This window comes from Entelurus aequoreus, linkage group LG27 (assembly GCF_033978785.1).
Source record: "Entelurus aequoreus isolate RoL-2023_Sb linkage group LG27, RoL_Eaeq_v1.1, whole genome shotgun sequence".
Lineage (NCBI taxonomy): Eukaryota > Metazoa > Chordata > Actinopteri > Syngnathiformes > Syngnathidae > Entelurus > Entelurus aequoreus.
In genome coordinates, this window is record NC_084757.1 from 34,152,093 (window position 1) to 34,177,790 (window position 25,698).

Here is a 25,698-nt window from a genome sequence, read left to right on the forward strand (position 1 = left end):
AGGATGGGAAGCGACATGAAGGTGTCAGTTTCTTTGATGTATTGTAATCCACAGGAAGATTTTGTCGTGACCCGAGATCTACAAAGCGGAGAGGAAGCAGGACCTGACCCCCCTCCAGGCACCTTTTCTTCAAACTGTTTTGTAACCAAAGGCGACGGCTGTTTACGACCCCCTTCCTTTAGAAACAGCCGTTGCCATGTAATCAGGGAAAGTCCAAATAAAAGAGGAGGTGTACAATCTTTCGTCAGAGTGTGGTGGGAGACTGTACAAGAGTACAGCCCAGACGTTTCTCCTCAATTGAGCTAAATTGAATTCTGTCTTGGTTTAATTGAACCAATTAAACCACCAATAAAATTCTCAGGATCCAAAAGGGTCCCACTCATTAAAGTGTTAAAAATTAGTCATACATTTTTTTATTTTTTTTATTTTCAATGCTTAAAACTCTAGATCAACTTCATATTCAGCCATCGATAATACATTTTTGTTTTTGGCCAAAAAATATACAATATTTTACCCCCAAAATGTTTCAAAGTGTGAAATAACCGGAGCCTGGAATATGTAAATAGTTCATAACATTGATTTTGATTCATTATTATTTTTTGAGCAGTTTTAAAGAGAGAAAAAACAGCCTGGAGAGCAGCGTTGCGTTATTGGAGTCAACATTGCAACTATTTATTGTCACATTTGCTCTTTTCTTCCACTGTTTTTGTCAGAAAAATTGTATGTAAATTATCAAAAAACTTTCCGTTCTCTGAGTTCCCAGTGAACAGACAAGAGGCTGTCTTTGTTGCACCAAGCCAAAGGCTTGGAAAATTCCGCTGCGTACGATGGGAAGAGACGGGAGGGGGTTATCTATTGTCATCCAAGACCTGCCCAAGCTCGATCCAGGACCAGTCCAAGCCCGAGGCATCTTTTTGTTTTGTGTTAATGTGGCCGAAAACAATGGCTGTTTACATACCCCCCATTCCTTTAGAAACAGCTGTTGTTATGTAAACAGGGGTCCAAATAAAAAGAGGTGGCGTACAATCTTTCACCAGAGCGTGGGTGACACTGTAAGAGGTTACAGGTCGACACGTTTCTCCTCAAATTGAGCGAAATTGAATCCTGTCTCTGTTTATTTCCTTGCTTCTTGTCTGTTTTAATAGATGCCATCGATGTTTGAACCTGACAGTTTTTATTTGTATTTTTAGAACAGGTTGTCAAAAAAACGGGACACCTTTGTTCAAAGGCAGAACAAAGTTGTGTCTTTTAAAGTTGGAAAGAAGTGAGTGAAAATGTAAGAAGCCACACGAGTGGTGCAAACAAGGCAAGAAGAAGAAGATGCGGTGTAAACAAAAGTAGCACATCCAAGTGATTGGTACTGAATAGTTTGTCGTTTTCTGTCACGCAAAGAAAAGTCTGTGGGTCAAATATTGAAAAAACAAAAAGTGAAGTGAAATTGGTGAGGTGATAAACAGGAAGTGAGGTGGTGTGGACTTCCTGTGCAGACCCAAAAGGCTACAATAAATTACTAGAAGAAGGAAAGGCTTGATGCAATGTACAGTGTGTGTCTGACCCCCTCTGCTGGACACAGGCAGGAAGTGCAGCGTGTCAGAAGGCCCGCCTCTGGTCCAGGGGCAGACTGTCCAGCAGACACTTGAGCTGCTCCTCGCCCAGCTTGATCTTGTCCTCCAGCTTGCGCTGCTCCATGATGAGCGCCGACTTCATCTTGACAAAGTGCTCGTAGTCCGCCATGCCCTCCTGCGCCAGGTAGCTGTCCAGGATCTCGTAGACGGCGCGCTCCCGCCGGTCCAGGTTCTCCTTCAGCTCCTTGGCGTCCTCGTGCTGCCGGATCAGCAGCTTCCTCTTCTCTGTCAGCGTACGCTGGAGGGAGACGCCAAAGCACGTGAAACCTTTTGCACCGCCTTTGTCACCTCCACCCTTTGGTGCTATTCATAATAACCACTTATTACTCATAATGATCACTTACTATTCATAATGATCCCTTATTGCTCATAATGTTCACTTATTATTCATAATAACCACTTATTATTCATAATAATGACTTATTATTTATAATGATCACTTATTGTTCATAATAATCCCTTATTGTTCATAATAATCACTTATTATTCATAATAATGACTTATTACTCATAATTATCACTTATTATTCATAATAATCACTTATTGTTCATAATAATCACTTATTATTCATAATGACTTATTACTCATAATTATCACTTATTATTCATAATAATCACTTATTGTTCATAATAATCACTTATTATTCATAATGACCTATTATTCATAATAATCACTTATTATTCATAATAATCACTTATTGTTCATAATAATTACTTATTATTCATAATAATGACTTATTACTCATAATTATCACTTATTATTCATAATAATCACTTATTGTTCATAATAATCACTTATTATTCATAATAATGACCTATTATTAATAATAATGACTTATTATTCATAAAAATGGGAGCCATTACCTCCCTGCTTGACACTCCGCATCAAGGGTTGGAATTGGGGGTTAAATCACCAAAAATGATTCCCGGGCGCGGCCACCGGCTGCTGCTCACTGCTCCCCTCACCTCGCAGGGGGTGATCAAGGGTGACGGGTCAAATGCAGAGAATAATTTCGCCACACCTAGTGTGTGTGTGACAATCATTGGTACTTTAACTTAATAATTATCACTAATTATTCATAATAATGACTTACTGTTCATAGTAAACACTTATTATTCATAATATCGACTTATTACTCATATTAACCACTTATTATTCATAATATCGACTTATTACTCATAATAACCACTTATTATTCATAACCATCTTTTAAGTTATTAACCGTTTATGATATTAATGACTTATTATTCATAATAATGAAGGCATATTCACAATAATGACTTATTGTTCATATTCAACACTTATATTTCATAATTAGCACTTATTAGTCCTAATTAGCACGTATTATTCATAATAACGACTTATTATTCATAATAACTTATTATCCACAATAACGACTTACTATTCATAATAACGACTCATAATTCATAATGATGACTTATCCATAATAATGACTTACTATTCATAATAACTTATTCTTCATAATAATGACTTACTATTCATAATAAAGACTTATTATTTATAATAATGATCTATTATTCATAATAATGACTTATTATTCATAGTTATCATAGTTGCTCATAATAATGACTTATTCATAACCATATTTTAAGTTACTAACCTTTTGTGCTATTATTGACTTATTATTCGTAATAATTATTTATTATTCATAATAATTACTTATTATTCATAACCATCCTTTGTTATTAACCTTTTATGCTATTAATAACTTATTATTCATAATAATTACTTATTATTCATAGGAATCCTTTAAGTTATTAACCTTGTATGCTAGTAAGGACTTATTATGCATAATAATAACTCATTATTCATAACATATTTTAAGTTATTAACCGTTTAGGCTATAATGACTTATTATTCATAACAATTACTTATTAATCATAATAACGACTTATTATTCATAACCATCCTTTTAAGTTATTAACCTTTGATGCTATTAATGACTTATTATTCATAATGATTTATTATTCATAATGATGACTTATTATTCATAATAACTAGGGATGTCCGATAATGGCTTTTTGCCGATATCCGATATTCCGATATTGTCCAACTCTTTAATTACCGATACCGATATCAACCGATACCGATATCAACCGATATATGCAGTCGTGGAATTAACACATTATTATGCCTAATTTGGACAACCATGTATGGTGAAGATAAGGTACTTTTTAAAAAAATTAGTAAAATAAGATAAATAAATTAAAAACATTTTCTTGAATAAAAAAGAAAGTACAACAATATAAAAACAGTTACATAGAAACTAGTAATGAATGAAAATTAGTAAAATTAACTGTTAAAGGTTAGTACTATTAGTGGAGCAGCAGCACGCACAATCATGTGTGCTTACGGACTGTATCCCTTGCAGACTGTATTGATATATATTGATATATAATGTAGGAACCAGAATATTAATAACAGAAAGAAACAACCCTTTTGTGTGAATGAGTGTAAATGGGGGAGGGAGGTTTTTTGGGTTGGTGCACTAATTGTAAGTGTATCTTGTGTTTTTTATGTGGATTTAATTTAAAAAAAAATAAAAAAAAAAAATTTAAAAAATAAAACGATACCGATAATAAAAAAAACGATACTGATAATTTCCGATATTACATTTTGACGCATATATCGGCCGATAATATCGGCAGGCCAATATTATCGGACATCTCCAATAATAACGACTTAGTATTTATAATAATGACTTACTATTCATAACACATTTGCAGCAATTGTACAAGTTTGGGGAGATTTGGACATAGTTAGTTTACTAATGATTAATAACAGGTTAATTACACATTAATGTAATAAAACTTTAAAAATGGGTAAGTGTTTGGACACAATGGGAGCAAAAAGGTTTGGGACTGGGCTCTGGTTATGAATCCAAACTTGTTGCTAACATAAAAGAGCAAAAACTGGTGTGTACGTACTCGCTCCTGGGGCGTGGCGTCCTGGTCCAGACTGTTGAGGGCGTTCTCCACCCGGGCCAGGCGCCCCGACAGGGACAGCAGCAGACTGACCACCTTGTCCAGGTCCCCCACGAACATGCGGAACTTGTCCAGCTCGTTGGGCTTGCACACCTGCTGGACTCGGGCCTCCACCTGCTCCCCCAGAGTGTTGTTGTCCAGCACGTCCTCCTGCAGACTGTGGCGCGCCTCACGCAGGACCTGCAGCTTCTGGCTCAGGCTGGAGATCAGCTCTTGCTGCTCCATCAAGACATGGTTCAGTCATAATCCACATATTACTTTCATCAACTTTACCTTCTTGTTGGCCAAGTCCATGTCCAGCTCGTCATCGTAGTCCTCGTCCTCGTCCTTGTTCTGATCCTGCATGTCCTTCATTTTGATGAGGAGCTCGGCTTTGGGGGCTGAAGTACTGTAGTACGCTGAGCTGGTCACCATGGCAACCATACCGTCCTCCTTTTCTCTTTAATGAAGAACATGACATTTTTTATGAACAGCTAATGTTGTTTTATGTTATGGTAAAAAATGTCATTTTAGCATGTAGCTCACATAGCTATGCTAATGTTGCTAACATAGCATGATGTTAAAGTGTAATGTTAGCATGTAGCTCACATAGCTATGCTAGTGTTGCTAACCTAGCATGATGTTAAAGTGTAATGTTAGCATGTAGCTCACTTAGCTATGCTAATGTTGCTAACCTAGCAAGATGTTAAAATGTAATGTTAGCATGTAGCTGAAATAGCTATGCTAATGTTGCTAACATAGCATGATGTTAAAGTGTAATGTTAGCATGTAGCTCACAAAGCTATGCTAGTGTTGCTAACCTAGCATGATGTTAAAATGTAATGTTAGCATGTGTCTTACTTAGCTATGCTAGTGTTGCTAACCTAGCAAGATGTTAAAGTGTAATGTTAGCATGTAGCTCACATAGCTATGCTAATGTTGTTAACATAGCATGATGTTAAATTTAACTTTAGCATGTAGCTCACATAGCAATGCTAGTGTTGCTAACCTAGCATGTTTAAAATATAATCTTAGCATGTAACTCATATAGCTATGCTAGCGTTGCTAACCTAGCATGATTTTAAATGTAATTTTAGCATGTAGCTCACATAGCTATGCTAGTGTTGCTAACCTAGCATGATGTTGAAATGTAATATTAGCATGTAGCTCACATACCTATGCTAGTGTTGCTAACCTAACATGAGGTTAAAATGCATTGTTAGCATGTAGCTCAGATAGCTATGCTACTGTTACTAACCTAGCAGGATGTTAAAGTGTCATGTTAGCATCTAGCTCACATAGCTATGCTAGTGTTGCTAACCTAGCATGATATTGAAATGTAATCTTAGCATGTAGCTCACATAGCTATGCTAGTGTTGCTAACCTAGCATGATGTTAAAATGTAATGTTAGCATGTAGCTCACATAGCTATGCTAGTGTTGCTAACCTAGCATGATGTTAGCATGTAGCTCGCGTAGCTATGCTAGTGTTGCTAATGTAGCATGATGTTAAAATTTAATGTTAGCATGTAGCTCGTGTAGCTATGCTAGTGTTGCTAACCTAGCATGATGTTGAAATGTAATGTTAGCATGTAGCTATGCTAGTGTTGCTTAGTAGTTTTACTGTTAGACATCAATGTGACCTTGAATAACATGAATAAAATCTGGTCTTTGTTTATAAAAGTAGAGTAAAAAGTCAAAAGAGTGTCAGAAGTCTTCAAGGAGTTAAAAATGGAGGCTGACCTCTCCTCAACAGGACGTGAGGTGGCGGGCTTGGACGGGACTTTCCTGCGCTGGTGTGCTGCGTCCAGCAGCTGCTCCCCTTCAGGGAAGATGCCCTCCATCAGGTCCATGGTGGTCTTCATCCTGCTCTGGTCCAGAATCTCCGCCAGGGACTTGTCCTTGTCCATGATGTCCCGGGCCAGCTCCTCCCTCTTCTGCTCCTCAGAGACCCTCGCCGTGGCGTGGTCCTCCACACGGGTCCTGTCGGGGTCCTCCACACGGGTCCTGGCAGGGTCCTCCGGGGTCTGGGGCGGACCGGGCGGTGAAGACCCAGCTGGTCTCGGGCGACTGAAGGCACAGAAGAGCGAGTCCTGCCCGCCGCCCCCCAGGCTGCCCAGCCTGCTCATGTCGGGGCCGCTGCTCGCCGCTAAGGAGCCGCTCTCCGGGTCCCGCGGGGTCCTGACGGGAACTTTCTTCACTTTAGGCTTCTCCGGCACGTTCTCCACCCTGGGACGAAAACACTTTCATGTTGACTTCCAAAAAAATTGGGCTAAAAAGCTAGCATGCTAACGGTTAACATGAAATATATAAATATATATATATATATATATACCTGAAGAAAACAGCTAAAAAAGATAACATGCTAATTTCATGCTAACGGCTAGCATGAAATATATAAATATATATATATATACCTGAAAAAAACAGCTAAAAAAGATAACATGCTAACATTAACATGACAACAGTAAGCATGTGTCATAGTAAAATATACAACATATGAAGTGTGTCTCTGCATGGTTAGCATGCTAATGTTAGCATGCTAATAGTTAATATGTGTCAAGTACCACAATATAACTCTGAAGTTACCCGCGAAATGTGCTAAAAAGCTGGTACGCTAACAGTTAGCATGCGCCAAGAACCGATTTATATGACTCTGAGGTTAATACCTACAAAAATAGCTAAAAACAGATAAAATGCTTACATTGGCATGACAACAGTGAGCGTGCAACAAGTACTAAAATACATAACATTTGAAGTGTGTGTCTGCAAAATTAGCTCACTAACATTAACATGCTAGCAGTGTGCGTCAAATACCACAATATATGACTACCTGCAAAATTGGCTAAAAAGTTGTCATGCTAATGTCAACATGCTAACAGTTAGCATGCGTCAAGAACCGAAATAAATGACTCTTAGGTTTGTATGGATAAAAATAGCTAGAAAAGATAACATGCTAAAATTAGCATGATAACAGTTAGCATGTGCCAAGAACCAATTTATATGACTCTGAGGTTAATACCTACAAAAATTGCTAAAAATAGGTAAAATGCTAACATTGGCATGACAACAGTAAGCGTGCATCAAGTACTAAAATATATAACATTTGAAGTGTGTGTCTGCAAAATTAGCTCGCTAACATTAACATGCTAGCAGTGTGCGTCAAATACCACAATAGATGACTCTGAAGTTACCTGCAAAATTGGCTAAAAAGTTGTCATGCTAATGTCAACATGCTAACAGTTAGCATGCGTCAAGAACCGAAATAAATGACTCTTAGATTTATACGGATAAAAATAGCTAGAAAAGATAACATGCTAACACTAGCATAATAACAGTTAGCATGCGACAGGAACCAACATATATGACTCTGAGGTTAATACCGACAAAATTAGCTAAAAAAGATAAAATGCTAACATTGGCATGACAACAGTGAGCGTGCATCAAGTACTAAAATATATAACATTTGAAGTGTGTGTCAGCAAAATTAGCTCGCTAACGTTAACATGCTAGCAGTGTGCGTCAAATACCACAATATATGACTACCTGCAAAATTGGCTAAAAGGTTATCATGCTAATGTCAACATGCTAACAGTTAGCATCCGTCAAGAACCAAAATATATGACTTTTAGGTTTATACTGGTAAAAATAGCTAGAAAAGATAACATGCTAAAATTAGCATGCTAATAGTTAATATGTGTCAGGTACCACAATATGTGACTACCTGCAAAATTGGCTAAAAAATTATTATGCTAATGTCAACATGCTAACAGTTAGCATGTGTCAAGAACCAAAATATATGACTCTTAGGTTTATACTGGTAAAAATAGCTAGAAAATATAACATGCTAACATTAGCATGATAACAGTTAGCAGGCGCCAAGAATCAATTTATATGACTGTGAGGTTAATACCTGAAAATATCTAGAAAAGATAACATGCTAACATTAGCATGGTAACAGTTAGCATGTGTCAAGAACCAATATATATGACTGTCAGGTTAATTCCTGTAAAAATAAGTAAAAAAGCTAACATGCTAACATTAGCATGGTAACAGTTAGCATACATCAAGCACCATTATATATGACTGTGAGGTTAATTCCTGTAAAAATAGGTAGAAAAGCTAACATGCTAACTTTAGCATGGTAACAGTTAGCATTCATCAAGCACCAATGAGGTTAATTCCTGTAAAAATCGGAAACGCTAACATGCTAACATTAGCATGGTACCAGTTAGCATGTGTCAAGAACCAATATATATGACTCTGAGGTTAATACCTGTAAAAATAGGTAGAAAAGAAAACATGCTAACATTAGCATGGTAACAGTTAGCATTCATCAAGCACCAATGAGGTCAATACCTGTAAAAATCGGTAGAAAAGATAACATGCTAACATTAGCATGGTAACAGTTAGCATTCATCAAGCACCAATGAGGTTAATTCCTGTAAAAATCGGAAGAAAAGCTAACATGCTAACATTAGCATGGAATGTTCTAGTGAAACTTGTAAGAAAAAGGAGTAGTTACCCGTTAGAGTGGTGGTCCTGCAGGCAGATGGGAGGTTTGTCGCTGAGTCTCTGCGGGGAAAAGTGTGGCGAAGGTGGGCGTGGCGCCTCCATGGCGGCCGGCGTCCTCCCAGGCAGATGGTCCGCCGCCATTTGGGCCTCGGCCTGAGGAGGGTGGGCGGGGTTGGCCTCGCCGCTGCGGGTGTGACTCGGGGACTGCTGCTTAGGACATTTGGGCGGGGCCGGCTGCCTCCTGGGTGCGGCCGGCGACTTGGCGGGATCCTGGGTCGGCGAGGGGAGGAGCTGTGCGGGAGTGCGGTCGGGAGCCGCGGACGCACGCTCGCCGTCCCTCGCTGCTCCCTCCGGGGAGCTGCGGGTCACAACAAAACCACGCTGAGCTTCTCTCGTTACAAGAAGGTTCCGGAAAGTCTCCTCCCTCCGCTGGCAGCCGGCGCAGGAATATCTGAGCTGCCACAAACCCTCCAGCAGGAAGAAACAATTCTGCTTTTCCCCGCAACTCTTACACCGCAGTGTCTTTGAACGCAACACACCATTTTGGCACTTTTCACTTTTATCAGTCTGGTTATTTTCAGCATATCAAAATATGATAGCACTTCAAAACCAGCATGAGAAAAGTTGCCTTTTTCCCCACTGCACTAGGCCACGCCCCCTCCCTAATCAACTGTCTATTTTGGGCCGGGAAATCCAGGTGTTGTCCTTCTCGTTACAGGAGCGCCACGAGTTTCATGTTCAATCAAATAACGCAACAGAGATGGATGGACACGAAGACGACAGAAAAGTGCTAACTTTGTGTGAGTATGTTGACAAATATGAGATGATTATATAAGTCAAGAGGGTGAGGCAGCAGCTCACACATTCTCATACTTTCTGTGACATACAGGAAGTGTGTGAATGAATGATGGGTTCTCACTTGCTGTATAAGTCTAATCCATGATTATTATTATCATTAACACCAGCATAGCATAGCTAACGTTGCATTTAGCATCATGCTAGGTCAGCAACACCACCATAGCTATGCAAGTTACATGCTAAAATTTAATTTTAACATCATGGTAGGTTAGCAACACTAGCATAATTATATGCTAACGTTACATTTTAGCATTATGCTAGGTTAGCAACATTAACAAAGCTATGTGAGCTACATGCTAACATCATTTTAACATCATGCTAGGTTAACAACACTAGCATAGCTATGCGAGTTACATGCCAACATCAAATTTTAACATTATGCTAGATTAGCAACATTAACATAGCTATGTGAGCTACATGCTAACATTACATTTTAACATCATGCTAGGTTAATAACATTAGCATCGCTATGTGAGCTACATGCTAACATTACATTTTAACATCATGCTAGGTTAACAACACTAGCATAGCTATATGCTAATATGACATTTTAGCATCATGCTAGGTTAGCAACACTAGCATAGCTATGCGAGTTACATGTCAACATCAAATTTTAACATTATGCTAGATTAGCAACATTAACATAGCTATGTGAGCTACATGCTAACATTACATTTTAACATCATGCTAGGTTAGTAACATTAGCATAGCTATGTGAGCTACATGCTAAAATTACATTTTAACATCATGCTCGGTTAACAACACTAGCATAGCTATATGCTAATATGACATTTTAGCATTATGCTATGTTAGCAACACTAACAAAGCTAAGTGAGCTACATGTTAACATTACATTTTAACATCATGCTAGGTTAGCAACACTGGCATAGCTATGTAAGTTACATGCTAACATTACATTTTAACATTATGCTAGGTTAGCAACATTAACATAGCTATGTGAGCTACATGCTAACATTACATTTTAACATAATAATAGGTTAACAACACTAGCATAGCTATATGCTAACATTACATTTAGCATTATGCTACGTTAGCAACATTAACAAAGCTAAGTGAGCTACATGTTAACATTAGATTTTAACATCATGCTAGGTTAGCAACACTAGCATAGCTATGCAAGTTACATGCTAACATTACATTTTAACATTATGCTAGGTTAGCAACATTATCATAGCTATGTGAGCTACATGCTAACATTACATTTTAACATCATGCTAGGTTAACAGCACCACCGTAGCTATGTAAGATACATGCTAACATGACATTTTAACGTCATGCTAGGTTAACAACACTAGCATAGCTATGTGAGCTACTTGCTAACATTACATTTTAGAATTATGGAAGGTTAGCAACACGAGCACAGCTATGTGAGCTACATGCTAACATGACATTTTAACATCATGCTAGGTTAACAACACTACCATAGCTATGTAAGATACATGCTAACATGACATTTTAACGTCATGCTGGATTAATAACACTAGCGTAGCTATGTGAGCTACTTGTGGTTAGAGTGTCCGCCCTGAGATGGGTAGGTCGTGAGTTCAAACCCCGGCCGAGTCATACCAAAGACTATACAAACGGGACCCATTACCTCCCTGCTTGGCAGTCAGCATCAAGGGTTGGAATTGGGGGTTAAATCACCAAAAATGATTCCCGGGCGCGGCCACCGCTGCTGCTCACTGCTCCCCTCGCCTCCCCTCAAATGCAGAGGATAATTTTTACCACACCTAGTGTGTGTGTGACTATCATTGGTACTTTAACTTTTACTTGCTAACCTTACATTTGATCATTATGGTAGGTTAGCAAGACTATGTGAGCTACGTGCTACAATAAGTTGTTCTTACCTTGAGGCGGCAGGTTTCTTCTCCATCTGGGATTGTTCCTTCTCTGGTGTTGTTGTTGCCGCGACACAAGTTGTCTAGACCAATAAAAAAAAAAAAGAGTCAAATCATCTCTAAATAAATCAGCTTTACTTTGTTCTTGGAGACATTTTTGTTGAAATATGCACAGGAACAAGTTGGGTGTCTTCAGGTAAGGGTGTGTCCTCAAGAACAAACATGGATCATTATTTGACTCCAACCGAGGAGACACTCACCTGTGCATAGATGTCCGCTGAGGGGGAAGACCTGGACCTCTCGTGACAACAGGCCGACTTGGCTCTCTCCTCAGACCCAGGATCCAGGATGTTGTCGGCAGACCGGAATCGTCCAGAGGCTCTGGTCTCCGCGGGGTTCTTCTGGACGTTCCATCTGGCCTCGTACTCGGCGAAGGTGCCCAGTCGTTGCTGGTCATAGACCGAGTACGGACCTTCCTGAGGGTCATTACCGGCTTCTGTTTGGCTGTCCAAAGCAGCAGCTGTGCGACCATTGGGGTTCTCTCTGGTGCGATGGGAAGATGCCTGGTCGGGAACCACAGGTTTCCCGTTTTCTTTAAAGACTTTCTGTTGGTCCGATGACGCGCTCATGCTTTCTTCCTCTTTTACGCCGACTTCATGGATTTTGTCAGGCTCCGAGAAGGACCTTACCTTCTTTTCGGCCTGGATGCGCTTTCGGCCACCGATGCGCATTACCGGACAACCCGGAGTGGCAGGTTGTCTCATGGCCATCTCTGAGACTGCTGGGACAGGAGTTAGGTCTTTCCGAGCCATGGCTGAGGCTGGGTAACTGGGTATAGCTTCAGCTGAGGGGTGCTCCAGCAACACGGGTTCCAGATCTTTCCTCCTGAAGGACGTAGCCTTCAGCACCCGTGCCTGTGCTTCCTTCAGATGATCCTTATAGGTGTTGGTGAAGGGGCTGTTGGCCACAGCGGGGCTGCAGTTCTTGTTGGACTTCCATACGTCCTGATCGTCTTCAGCTTCGCCGGGAAGAGCTGCGGCGCTCTTACTCTTCTGCAGCTTGGCTCTTCTCATCTGGATCTCATTCTTTAAGGTTGTAGCAAAGCGGTCGCTGCGCCTCATCTGCACAGACTCCACCGTCTCATCTGTCTCTGCTTTGGCGTCCAAGGCCAAGCAATGGAGCATGGGCGTGGTCTGGGGGCTGATCTTGTGGTGCCTCACATCTTGGGGAAGTTCTCTGTGCTGCAGAGGAAGCGACCGCCGTTGTTCGGAAAGTTTGCTCGGGTGCTGGGCCTCCTCATTTTGTACGTTTGGTCCTCGATGCTTCCTGCCGTCGTCAGCGGTGACTTTAGGGGGCGAGGTCTCCACAACCGAGGTCACCTGCTGCTTGATGTACCCGTTAGAGGAGTACTGCGGCTGTGGAGACAGCTGATACTTAGCTTTGGTGTGCGTTTGTTGGCTAAGAGTGTTCTGCTCATTTCCGGTCTGGGTTAAGTCCAAACTTTTCCCGTCCTCTGGGTTCCCGGATGCAGGCTGGCATGTGGTGACACAGTAGTAGCGGCTATGTCCGGCGGCGTCAGTGTTGGGGTCAGGAGCTTGAGACGTGCTGACATTTCTCCTGGGGTTCTGGCTTGTCAGTTGTGCAGAACTATTAGTGGGCAGCTCCTGCATGCTGGAGAAGTAGCCACTGATGTTCTTCGGGCCGGTTGTAGCCCACGGTTGCGGAGGGAAAGTGCTTTTGTCGCTGTGGTGCCTGTGATGGGTGGGCTGACCTGGCCGGACATCACTGCTGGAGAGGGAGTGTTGCTTGTTCGAGCTGTGAGAGTAAAAAGTACCCCGCTCATTTTGGGGGGAAAGGTTGTGACCACCACGATCTTCAGCAGAAAGTTTACCCTGGACACGAGAACTAAGCGCTTCTGGGTGAGCTATGACAAGCCCTCGCTCCTTGGCGACAGCAAAGCTGTCACTGCGGGCAGGGGGCGCCGGTGGGGGCGGCGAAGGAGAGGAGGTCTTCTTTTTTTCCGGAACGTGCCAGACCGGCCCGCAACTCATTCTGCCAGATGTGGAAAGGCGGAATCCGGCCTGGTCGTCGTTCTGAGGCCCGTCGCAGCCTCCCGGCATCTGAAAGTACATGAGCTTGTCCTCCGGTCTGACTCCCTCCATCGCACTTTGGCTGTTCCTGCCGTTGCTGTGCCTCCCCCCCGCATCCCACTGGCTGACCTTGTACAGCACGTTCTCCGTGGAGGCGGCATTGCTCTTGGAGAGCGTAAAGTCCGGCGTTCCGGAGCTGGTGGAGAAGGAGCTGTAGGCGGAGTCTCGCTTGCCTCCACCGAGGTGCTCCATGCTGTTGTTGTTGGACTTGGCGGGGGACAGCTGACCGGCCGGGTACGGATGGGGGACCTGTTCTAAGCTGTCCATGCTGCCCAGGGAGCTGAAATGGTCCGAAACCCTGCAGAGGTTGGTTTGCTCCCAGCCAGCGGACAGATCGGTCGATGAAGAACTGGGGTTTGAAAATGGAAAATGAAGAGCAGCCAGTCAACATCTTTGGCAAAACAAACATGTATGCTAATAAAACTTCTCGTTTCTTTGCGGCTAACCGTGTTATGAAGTAAGGACATGTCCCAATCAGACGTGGTTTGACCTAGCCTCAGAAGGTCACATATCAAGCTCGGCCGATTTTCGAGAAGTCAATTAATCCAAGGATAAGTGAAAATGAACTTGATAACTTTGCCAACCTCCATAATGTGCGCGCGTGTTGGTGGACTGCGAGAGCTTGGCATCGGTTTTAGCAGCTGCGGGAGTTAGCACTACATGCACACAAAAAGTACGAACGATAACCCACAGTGAGTATTACCGTACTGAACTAAAACCGTCAAACAACTGCGACTGATAACCACACAGTGATTACATTGTGGACCGGTTAGCATTAGTCTGCTAGCTAGCTTAAATACTAACATAAAAACAAGAGACTATGGTAACAATCTAAACTTGTCAAGGTGTATAAATAATTGCAAGATACGTTGAACACAAAGAACGTGGTGGATATAAACTCCACAGTGTGGAGTGTCTGACTGTGGCGGTCCGCTCCCTGTATGATCAGTGTCAGAGCTTGGTCCGCATTGCCGGCAGTAAGTCGGACACGTGGGTTGGGTGAGGGTTGGACTCCGCCAAGGCTGCCCTTTGTCACCGATTCTGTTCATAACTTTTATGGACAGAATTTCTAGGTGCAGTCAAGACTTTGAGGGGATCCGGTTTGGTGGCTGCAGGATTACGTCTCTGCTTTTTGCAGATGATGTGGTCCTGATGGCTTCATCTGGCCAGGATCTTCAGCTCTCACTGGATCGGTTTGCAGCCGAGTGTGAAGCGACTGGGATGAGAATCAGCACCTCCAAGTCCGAGTCCATGGTTCTTGCCCGGAAAAGGGTGGAGTGCCATCTCCGGGTTGGGGAGGAGACCCTGCCCCAAGTGGAGGAGTTAAAGTACCTCAGAGTCTTGTTCACGAGTGAGGGAAGAGTGGATGGTGAGATCGACAGGCGGATCGGTGCGGCGTCTTCAGTAATGCAGACGCTGTATCGATCCGTTGTGGTGAAGAAGGAGCTGAGCCGGAAGGCAAAGCTCTCAATTTACCGGTCGATCTACGTTCTCATCCTCACCTATGGTCATGACCTTTGGGTTATGACCGAAAGGACAAGATCACGGGTACAAGCGGCCAAAATGAGTTTCCTCCGCCGGGTGGCGGGGCTCTCCCTTAGAGATAGGGTGAGAAGCTCTGCCATCCGGGAGGAGCTCAAAGTAAAGCCGCTGCTCCTCCACATGGAGAGGAACCAGATGAGGTGGTTCGGGCATCTGGTCAGGATGCCACCCGAACGCCTCCCTAGGGAGGTGTTTAGGGCACGTCCGACCAGTAGGAGGCCACGGGGAAGACCCAGGACATGTTGGGAAGACTATGTCTCCCGGCTGGCCTGGGAACGCCTCGGGATCCCCCGGGGAAGAGCTGGACGAAGTGGCTGGGGAGAGGGAAGTCTGGGCTTCCCTGCTTAGGCTGCTGCCCCCGCGACCCGACCTCGGATAAGCGGAAGAAGATGGATGGATGGAGTGTCTTTAACAGGAAGTGAACTTGCGTGATGTCACGTAGACCAAAAGTGATCCCCCAATTTGTGTTTATAATTTATAACAAAAACATTTGAAAAGTTTACACTTTAAAATGGAGGAAGATAAACATATTTAAACACACAAATAAAAATAAAAGAACAATATTTAATATGTCATGTCCTCTTTCCTCTTAATTTTAGTTATTAAAAAAAATACATAAGTTGTAAAAGTACTTTGAGCACAATCAACAATTTTGGCCACAATAACTTTATTTAGCCATTTTATTGTTTTGTTTGTGTATATTTGAGGGTCCCCCACCCCCTCCTTAACAGAGACAGATGTTGATCCTTGACTGTCCTTTTATCCGGGTAGCCTCCCTTTTTCTTTTCTGTCTCCTCAGACAAAACTTTTTGTTTCTTTGGTTGTTTTGCAGCTTCTGCCATGATGGCGACAACTTTACACACATCACTTTGTTTTTTGTCTTTATAGAGTACTTTTGAGTTTGTCAGTTTGGAACTGGAACTCATTTATTGCTACCAGGCTAATTTCCGATAACTAGCATTAGCTTTATCATTTTGATTTGAGCATCAAAAGTCACTAACAAGCATCGGTCTGAAATCCCTCGTCTTTGAGCTCACGCCAGCGAGTGAAAGTCGGGACAATGTTGATCCTTGACTTTTTTTGTCTCCTCAGACAAAACTTTTTGTTTCTTTGGTTGTTTCGCAGATTCTGCCATGATAGCGACTATGATATAAAGTTCCGTATTTTTAACGAATAGACAAAAGCGGAGTGACGTATGCCGTAAAGTTGTTTTTTTAAAGTCGCTAAGTGCCAGTGAGAGCGATACAGACCCCCTCAGGCCACGGCAGAGGTGTCATTTAACTAGTTCTAAGTCCATGTATCATACCAAAAGTTATGAAAATATTTTATGAAGGTTGAAAAGTTACTTAGTGGGTTTTACTTTTTAAAATGTTTATTATTGTAGCAATAGGATTGTTAAAGTTAAGGATTTTTGTGGGTTCTGATCGTTTGTGAGGGCACCAAAGGAACTTCTGTGTGTGTGTGCGTGTGGGCAGAGCAGTGATACAGGACAGTTCAGATTGTTGTTGCTGTTTTGTCAATAAATAGAAAGTTGATCCATCAGCTCCTTGTTACGTGTGTTTGATATTTAGTACTGTACATCACTTTATACTATATAAAATATGGACTTTTGTCAAGGCTGGAACCGATTATTCATATTTACGTCGTTTCTTGTGGGGAAATTTGCTTCACTATACAAACTTTTGGATTTACGAACCGGCCCAGACTGAGCATACAGTTCATGCTCATGTTTCCTCTCAATGAACCACAGCTCTGCAATGCCGGCAGCACTCATGCATACCCACATGTGTGCGGACTCCTTTTCAGTGGCCAGCGCCTCTACACGAGTTGTACACTGACTACTCTAAAGTATAGAGTACAGTGCTTGGTGAGACGTCACTATTGAAATATGTGATGTTTGATTTTCTTGGCTGTGTTTGCTTCCACGGGCCAGTGGAAAGTCATGTGCAAGCGCCTTCAGTGTACTGCGGTGAAGAAGCGATAGCGAACTCAACTCCAAAGTGCGTTTTTCTGTGTTCATGTCCTCGCCATGATACACACACTGTGTTCAGCAGGGGCCGTTTACTGGAAAGACAAAGCATGCGGCGGCCATTTGGATTTTCTGTATTTTATTCAAAAAAGAATGCTTAAACCTGACGTATACATTTAAAAAAAAATCTCCTTGTAGTGCATTATTATTACCATATTTTCCGGACCATTGAGCGCATTAAAGGGGTCATATTATGATTTTTTTCTAAATGTAAATACTTCCTTGTGGTCTACATCAGTGTTTTTCAACCTTTTTTGAGCCAAGGCACATTTTTTGCGTTGCAAAAATCCAGAGGCACACCACCAGCAGAAATCATTAACAAAACGAAACTCAGTTGACAGTAAAAAGTCGTTGTTGCAATTGTTGGATATGACTTTAAAGCATAACCAAGCATGCATCAATATAGCTCTTGTCTCAAAGTAGGTGTACTGTCACCACCTGTCAGATCAACCCCTGACTTATTTGGAGGTTTTTGGTGTTCTCCTGTGTGTCGTGTTTTAGTTCTTGTCTTGCGCTCCTATTTTGGTGGCTTTTTCTCTTTTTTTGGTATTTTCCTGTAGCAGTTTCCTAAGAGCGATATTTCCCGCATCTACTTTGTTTTCATCCTTCTTCGTGGGGACATTGTCGATTGTCATGTTCGGATGTACACTGTGGACGCCATCTTTGCTCCACAGTAAGTCTTTGCTGTCGTCCAGCATTCTGTTTTTGTTTACTTTGCAGCCAGTTCAGTTGTAGTTTTGTTCTGCATAGCCTTCCCTAAGCTTCTATGCCTTTTCTTAGGGGCACTCACCTTTTGTTTATTTTTGGTTTAAGCATTAGACACCTTTTTACCTGCACACTGCCTCCCGCTGTTTCCGACATCTACAAAGCAATTAGCTACCTGCTGCCACCTACTGATATGGAAGTGTATTACACGGTTACTCTGCCGAGCTCTAGACAGCACCGACACTCAACAACAACACATCATTTGCAGACTATAATTACTGGTTTGCAAAACATATTTTTAACCCAGTCTGTGACCACCTGAGGGCACCACAGACTGTGGATGCTTTTAAAAAAGGCTTAGAAACCCTTCTTTTTAAAAAAGCCTTTTTTTTTTAGATATATGCATACTAGTTTTAGCTATTTGGCTGTTCTAGTTTTTATTTTTATTAATTTTTTTATTATCATTTTATTTTTTTTAATACACTGTAGCACTTTGAGGTTGTTTACTCAATGTAAAGTGCTTTTTACAAATAAAATGTATTATTATTATTATCATTATTATTATTATTAAAAATTAGATAATCTCCCACGGCACACCAGACTATCTCACGGCACACTAGTGTGCCGCGGCACAGTGGTTGAAAAACACTGGTCTACATAACATGTAATGGTGGTTCTTTGCTCAAAATGTTTCATAGATGATCTTTTACACACCATCTTCAAGTCGCTTTCTGACCGTCTCTTTTTGTGGGCCTTCCTATTTACGTGCCTCCACTTTGACAGCGTCTTCTCCCCGTCATCTTTGTTGTACCGGTGTCAAAAGACGGAGCTAACTGTCTAAATGACATTAAGACTTGACTCCCATCAATAACGGAGCAGCATCTCCTCATCCATGGCTCACTAGTGCAACAACAACGCCGGAAATGTGTCGTGTGAAAAACCGTCCGACCGGAACTCCCCAATAACTAAAGTTCCTTGGGTGAATAATGTAAACTCACTACACCGGTAGTTTTTAGCGCTTCCATAACGAGTCTACTGACAGATATAAATTAGAACTTTACGCTATTTTATATTAGAAATGGCAACAGCGCAGGATGAATGCCCCACAACAAGAAGATAAAAAGGAAATTATTGACTACAATGGCGGACGCGCGCAGATTTTCAGGACTTATGCAGATCCCAAATACACATCAGCAGGTACCAGAAAGTACGAAAAGTTGGTTTTGCATAATATTGCAAAACAAAACACCAGATAATATGTATGCTAATAGGTGCCATTTTGCGGTCCTTATACACACACCATAATAATACCATATGTTGAAGCACGGTACGTCTGACTATGGTAGCCGTAATGCTCCCACAATCCATCAAGCGGTGCGGCTTTGTAGCTTACCAAAGTCACACTAAAACCTTTTAACAGATTTTTGAGCGCCGCGTGTAATGTGCTATATTCTCAATGGAACATTTAAAGTTTTGGTGTCGTTTACTGGCGTCATCTTGCAGTCCACACGTATCTCTTATGTGTGACTGCCATCTACTGGAGTAGCCAAAACAAACAAAACGGGACCAGTAGGATGCCAGGAAAGGAGGACAATAACTGGATTTTCGGTAGGGCTAGACGACTGAATTTGTGAACTGCTGCCTGCTCTTCTTTCCTTATATAATCATCTCATATTTGTCAACATATTTACACAAAGTTTGCATTTTTTTGTCGTCTTCCCGTCCATCCATCTCTGTTGCGTTATTTGATTGAATGACGGAACATGAAACTCGTGGCGCTGCCTCAATGTTGTGGACGGAGGCTTGACTCCATCGTTGGAGTAGCCAAAACAAAACGGGATCAGTAGGATGCCAGGAAAGAAGGACAATAACTGGATTTTCGGTAGGGCTAGACAACTGAACTTGTGAACTGCTGCCTGCTCTTCTTTCCTTCTATAATCATCTCATATTTGTCAACATATTTGCACAAAGTTTGAATTTTTCTGTCGTCTTCCTGCCCATCCATCTCTGTCGCGTTATTTGATTGAATGACGGAACATGAAACTCGTGGCGCTTCCTTAATGTAGCGGACAGAGGCTTGATGAGCGAATCCATCGTTGGAGTAGCCAAAACAAACAAAACAGGACCAGTAGGATGGCAGGAAAGAAGGACAAAAATTGGATTTCCGATAGGGCTACACGACTACATTTGTGAACTGCTGCCTGCTCTTCTTTCCTTATATAATCATCTCATATTTGTCAACATATTTACATAAAGTTTGCATTTTTCTGTCGTCTTCCTGCCCATCCATCTCTGTCGCGTTATTTGATTGAATGACGTAACATGAAACTCGTGGCGCTCCCTTAATGTTGCGGACGGAGGCTTGACGAGCGACTCCATCGTTGGAGTAGCCAAAACAAACAAAACGCTGCAGTAGGGATAAACAATACAGGGACAGGAAGGAATGACAAAAACTGGATTCCCCGACAAAAACTGGATTTTTCCGGGCAAAAACGGGAAGTTTTGACACGTGAGCAAAAGGAGACGTATCGCCTTGCGAGAAGACCAAAGAAGGATTCTCACAAGAACTCAAACGCCCTGTTAGATATCAAAACATATTTGGGGAGGATTAATGATAATGAGTTTTTTTATTCTATAATTTACATTGGTATTAAAAAAAGGGCCGATACGATTTAAAAAGCCGCTACCGGTATAGGTCAAAATGCCAAATAATAATCGGTGGATGTTTTTAAGTGCGCTTTATACATACTTGCCAACCTTGAGACCTCCAATATCGGGAGGTGGTGGTTGGGGGCGGGGGGCGTGGTTATTTACAGCTAGAATTCACCAACTCGAGTATTTCATATATATATATATATATATATATATATATATATATATATATATATATATATATATATATATATATATATATATATATATATATATATATGAAATACTTGACTTTCAGTGAATTCTAGCTATATATATATATATATTTATTTTATTTACATAAAAGAAATACTTGAATTTCAGTGTTCCGGTGGCTATCCATTAGATGGCAGTATTGTCCTGTTTAACTTCTCCGTTCATGATGAGTATATCATTTCGGCCACCGTGTTCAATGGAGAAGTCTGTTCTACATATTTACAGGCAACATACACCTTCCCCTTCGAACTGTCCTGGATGAACTGAAATTCTTGTTTCCATTCGTTTGAATTCGTTAGGCAAGCTGTTTATATTGTGGGAAAGCGGACGTGAGAACAGGCTGTCCCCACTCAGTCTCAGGTCCGCATTGAGCTAGAGGGGGCGTGGCCTCCAGCTCCGGCTGAATACCGGGAGTTTGTCGGGAGAAAATCTCTGCTGGGAGGTTGTCGGGAGAGGCGCTGAATACCGGGATTCTCCCGCTAAAAACGGGAGGGTTGGCAAGTATGGCTTTATAGTATATAAAGTAGTTATTAGTATAAAAAACATTACATTACACCTTTTTGCTCTTTTTTCCTACAGTTTTTTTGTCTGATTTTATTTTGCTAACATGCTTAAAGCTTGAAGCCCAATTCATGGTGTGGGGCTGTAAGTTAACATCTGGCGTTACCTGGCATCGTACGCACTGTGCCACGCCACGGCGGGCGCAGTCTGCGTCTTGGCCGACTCCGGTTGGCTCTCGTTGAACTTGGTGGAGTGCCAGGAGTGAGGCCTGCTTATGGGCTCATTGCGCCTGGGAGAGAGGAGAACAGAGTGCGTTAGAGACAAGAAACAAGGAGAAAGAGGTCTCCTGTGTATACTCCTCAGCATGTGGGCATTTGATCTAAGAGGAGACTGAGGGCAGCAGCAAGGTAAGGACTACCAGATCTGCTTCACCAAGGGGCGGGTCTCTGCAGATACAATGTGGAGCCAAGAAGGTACCGATCGGTGGAAAAGGTACCTAATATACAAACATACAGAGGAACCACCATTCACAAACCCTTCCAGTTGCAAACTTGCCAGTTTAAGGACTTTTAAAACGCGCCAAATACGTCCCTGTCATTGTTTTTGTGCTTGATCGTCATGAAGAGGTTGAGGAAGCCAACTGTTCCGGAAGACTACCTCTCGTTCTTCCAAGAGCCAACACACACACACGGCCCCTCCTCTCGCCTCCCCTCCTTTGTCGATGTTAAAGCCCCACTTAAGAACTTTCAGTTTTGGTTGCTTTTGGCGGTGCCAGTGGACCAAAGTGTTTAGTGTTTTGCCTGAAGGAAGACCCTCATTCCCCATCAGGACCAGCGCAGAGTGTCGGAAATGGTCTTAAAACGACTGTCACGTACACACAAAGTGACACGATAACGCCACAATGATTCAGTAAGACCCGTCTTTCCACATTAAGGACCTACATATTTTACTCAAACTTTACACACATCACGTTGTTTTTTCTTTATACAGTACTTTTGATTTTGTCGGTGTGGCTATTTATTGCTGCCAGGCTAATTTCCGATAACTAGCATTAGCATTTTGTTTTGAGCATCACTAACAAGCATCGGTCTGAAATCCCTCGTCTTTGAGCTCACGCCAGCGAGTGAAAGTCGGGACATATTAATCCTCGACTGTCCTTTTATCCTGGTAGCCTCCCTTTTTCTTATTTTTGTCTCCTCAGACAAAACTTTTTGTTTCTTTGGTTGTTTTGCAGCTTCTGCCATGATAGCAACTTCCGTCTTTTTAAAAAGGCTTAGTTGGCCACATGCGTGGACAGCACCTTTTAGCTCTTATTTCCAAAATTGTGTACACTACTGAATTGGGGTCTTATGGCCGCTTATGTGGACACTTATACTGCCATCTGGTGGTGTCAGAAGAGTATAACATACAATGGAATTTGGGGAAAAAAAGTGTAAAGATAAGAATTAGCATGTCACTAAACATGAAGTACACGTTTGTGTACTTATGGACTAAGTACAACTTATCAAAAGATGATTCTTAGTTTTTATTCTAATTAGGGTCCAATAAGCCCAAATAGCAAATACAAATAGCATGTAAACAAACAGCTTGGACCTTAAGAGGTTAAGAACCTACATATTGTACTCAAACTTTACACACATCACATTGTTTTTTCTTTATACAGTACTTTTGGTTTTGTCGGTGTGGCTATTTATTGCTGCCAGGCTAATTTCTGATAACTAGCATTAGCATTTTGATTTGAGCATCAAAAGTCACTAAGAAGTCCAGCAGGAACAGAGCCAAGGCAGCAATCGGTCGGAAATCCCTCGTCTTTGAGCTCACGCCAGCGAGTGAAAGTCGGGACAAGGTTGATCCGGTAGCCTCCCTTTTTCTTTTTTTTTTGTCTCCTCAGACAAAACTTTTTGTTTCTTTGGTTGTTTTGCAGCTTCTGCCATGATAGCAACTTCCGGCTTTTTAACGAACAGGCAAGGGCGGAGTGACGTATGCCGTAAAGTTTTTTAAGTCGCCCCCCAGGCCACGACAGAGGTGTCATTCACTAATTGTAAGTTCATGTATCATCCCAAAACTTTATGACAATATTTTATGAAAGTTAAAAAGTTACTTAGTGCTGCTTTAATGTAGGTGGATTTTACTTTTTTAAAAATGTTTATTATTGTAGCAATAGGGTTGTTGAAGTTAAGGATTTTTGTGGATTCTGATCGTTTGTGAGGGCACCAAAGGAACGTCTGTGTGTGCGCGCGTGTTGGCAGAGCAGTGATACAGGACAGTTCAGCTTGTTGTTGCTGTTTTGTCAATAAATAGAAAGTTGATCCATCAGCTCCTTGTTACGTGTGTGTAGTACTGTATATCACTGTATATTCATATTTTTTAAAATAAAATATGGACTTTTGTCGAGGCTGCAACCCATATTGGGGAAATGTGCTTCACTATACAGACTTTTCGATTTACGAACCCTGTTTGAGAACCGATTAAGTTTGTAAATTGAGGTTCCACTGTAGTAGTAGCAAGCTTTAGGAACTATGTGGCTGCAAAACAATAACATCCATTTCATTTCAAACAAATAATACCCCTTTCACACTGTGAAGGCCAGAATTTTTGTGTTGTGTCACGGTTCTGTTTTTTTTTTTTTATAGGACTTTTCCACATTGTGAGGTGGAATCAGAGCCAGAACAGAGTATGTAGGGCTAATCCACAAACATTCCGCTTGTGTTGCAAACAATTGTCGCTGCTTCTGACACTGACATTGTCCCGCGTCAAATGATGGGACTGTGGCATTCTGTGTGAAAGGCACGCAGTCATGGCGACTAGACATCAACCTTTTTATTCAGGGCCGATTTGCAGTAAGTTATTTAAAGATGAATATCATATGTCAGTAAACATCTGGACAAGTCTTTAAAGGCCTACTGAAAGCCACTACTACCGACCACGCAGTCTGATAGTTTATATATCAATGATGAAATCTTAACATTGCAACACATGCCAATACGGCCGGGTTAACTTATAAAGTGACATTTAAAACTTCCCGGGAAATATCCGGCTGAAACATCGCGGTATGATGACGTATGCGTGTGACGAAGTCCGAGTAACGGAAGTTATGGTACCCTGTAGAATCCTATACAAAAAGCTCTGTTTTCATTTCATAATTCCACAGTATTCTGGACATCTTTTGCAATTTTTTTAATGAACAATGAAGGCTGCAAAGAAGACAGTTGTAGGTGGGATCAGTGTATTAGCAGCGGACTACAGCAACACAACCAGGAGGACTTTGTTGGAGCGCTAGCCGCGCTAGCCGCGCTAGCCGCCGACCTCACCTTGACTTCCTACGTCTCCGGGCCGCCAAACGCATCGGGTGAAGTCCTTCGTCCTTCTGCCGATCGCTGGAACGCAGGTGAGCACGGGTGTTGATGAGCAAATGAGGGCTGGCTGACGTAGGTGGAGAGCTAATGTTTTTAGCATAGCTCTGTGCAGTCCGGTTGCTAAGTTAGCTTCAATGGCGTCGTTAGCACAGCATTGTTAACCTTCGCCAGCCTGGAAAGCATTAACCGTGTATTTACATGTCCACGGTTTAATAGTATTGTTGATTTTCTATCTATCCTTCCAGTCAGGGGTTTATTTATTTTGTTTCTATATGCAGTTAAAGCAAGATGCTATCACGTTAGCTCGTAGCTAAAGCATTTCGCCGATGTATTGTCGTGGAGATAAAAGGCACTGAATGTCCATTTCGCGTTCTCGACTCTCATTTTCAAGAGGATATAGTATCCGAGGTGGTTTAAAATACAAATCTGTGATCTACAATAGAAAAAGGAGAGTGTGGAATCCAATGAGCCAGCTTGTACCTAAGTTACGGTCAGAGCGAAAAAAGATACGTCCATCGCTGCCTCTCAAGTCATTCACTGTAACGTTCCTCATCTACGAATCTTTCATCCTCGCTCAAAGTAATGGGGTAATCATCACTTTCTCGGTCCGAATCTCTCTCGCTCCATTGTAAACAACGGGGAATTGTGAGGAATACTAGCTCCTGTGA

At 41.9% G+C, this 25,698-nt stretch overlaps 1 protein-coding gene across 5 annotated transcripts in view; it reads right to left on the reverse strand.

Annotated features, from left to right (window-relative positions):
* Window positions 1-453: 453 nt before the first annotated feature.
* Window positions 454-25,698, reverse strand: part of shroom2a (shroom family member 2a) — a 90,697-nt gene continuing 65,452 nt past the window's right edge. For 4 of the 5 annotated variants that reach the window (XM_062039029.1, XM_062039028.1, XM_062039031.1 and 1 more), the window contains 8 exons: window positions 21,841-21,963; window positions 12,101-14,339; window positions 11,850-11,923; window positions 9,134-9,481; window positions 6,352-6,837; window positions 4,904-5,069; window positions 4,574-4,846; window positions 456-1,863 (listed from right to left, as the gene is read on the reverse strand). In XM_062039029.1, coding sequence (XP_061895013.1) covers window positions 1,591-1,863; window positions 4,574-4,846; window positions 4,904-5,069; window positions 6,352-6,837; window positions 9,134-9,481; window positions 11,850-11,923; window positions 12,101-14,339; window positions 21,841-21,963 — 3,982 coding nt within the window. In that variant the 3' untranslated portion in view covers window positions 456-1,590. Of the gene's footprint in view, window positions 1,864-4,573; window positions 4,847-4,903; window positions 5,070-6,351; window positions 6,838-9,133; window positions 9,482-11,849; window positions 11,924-12,100; window positions 14,340-21,840; window positions 21,964-25,698 lie in introns of all 5 variants that reach the window. The other variant, XM_062039027.1, reaches the window with a different exon arrangement.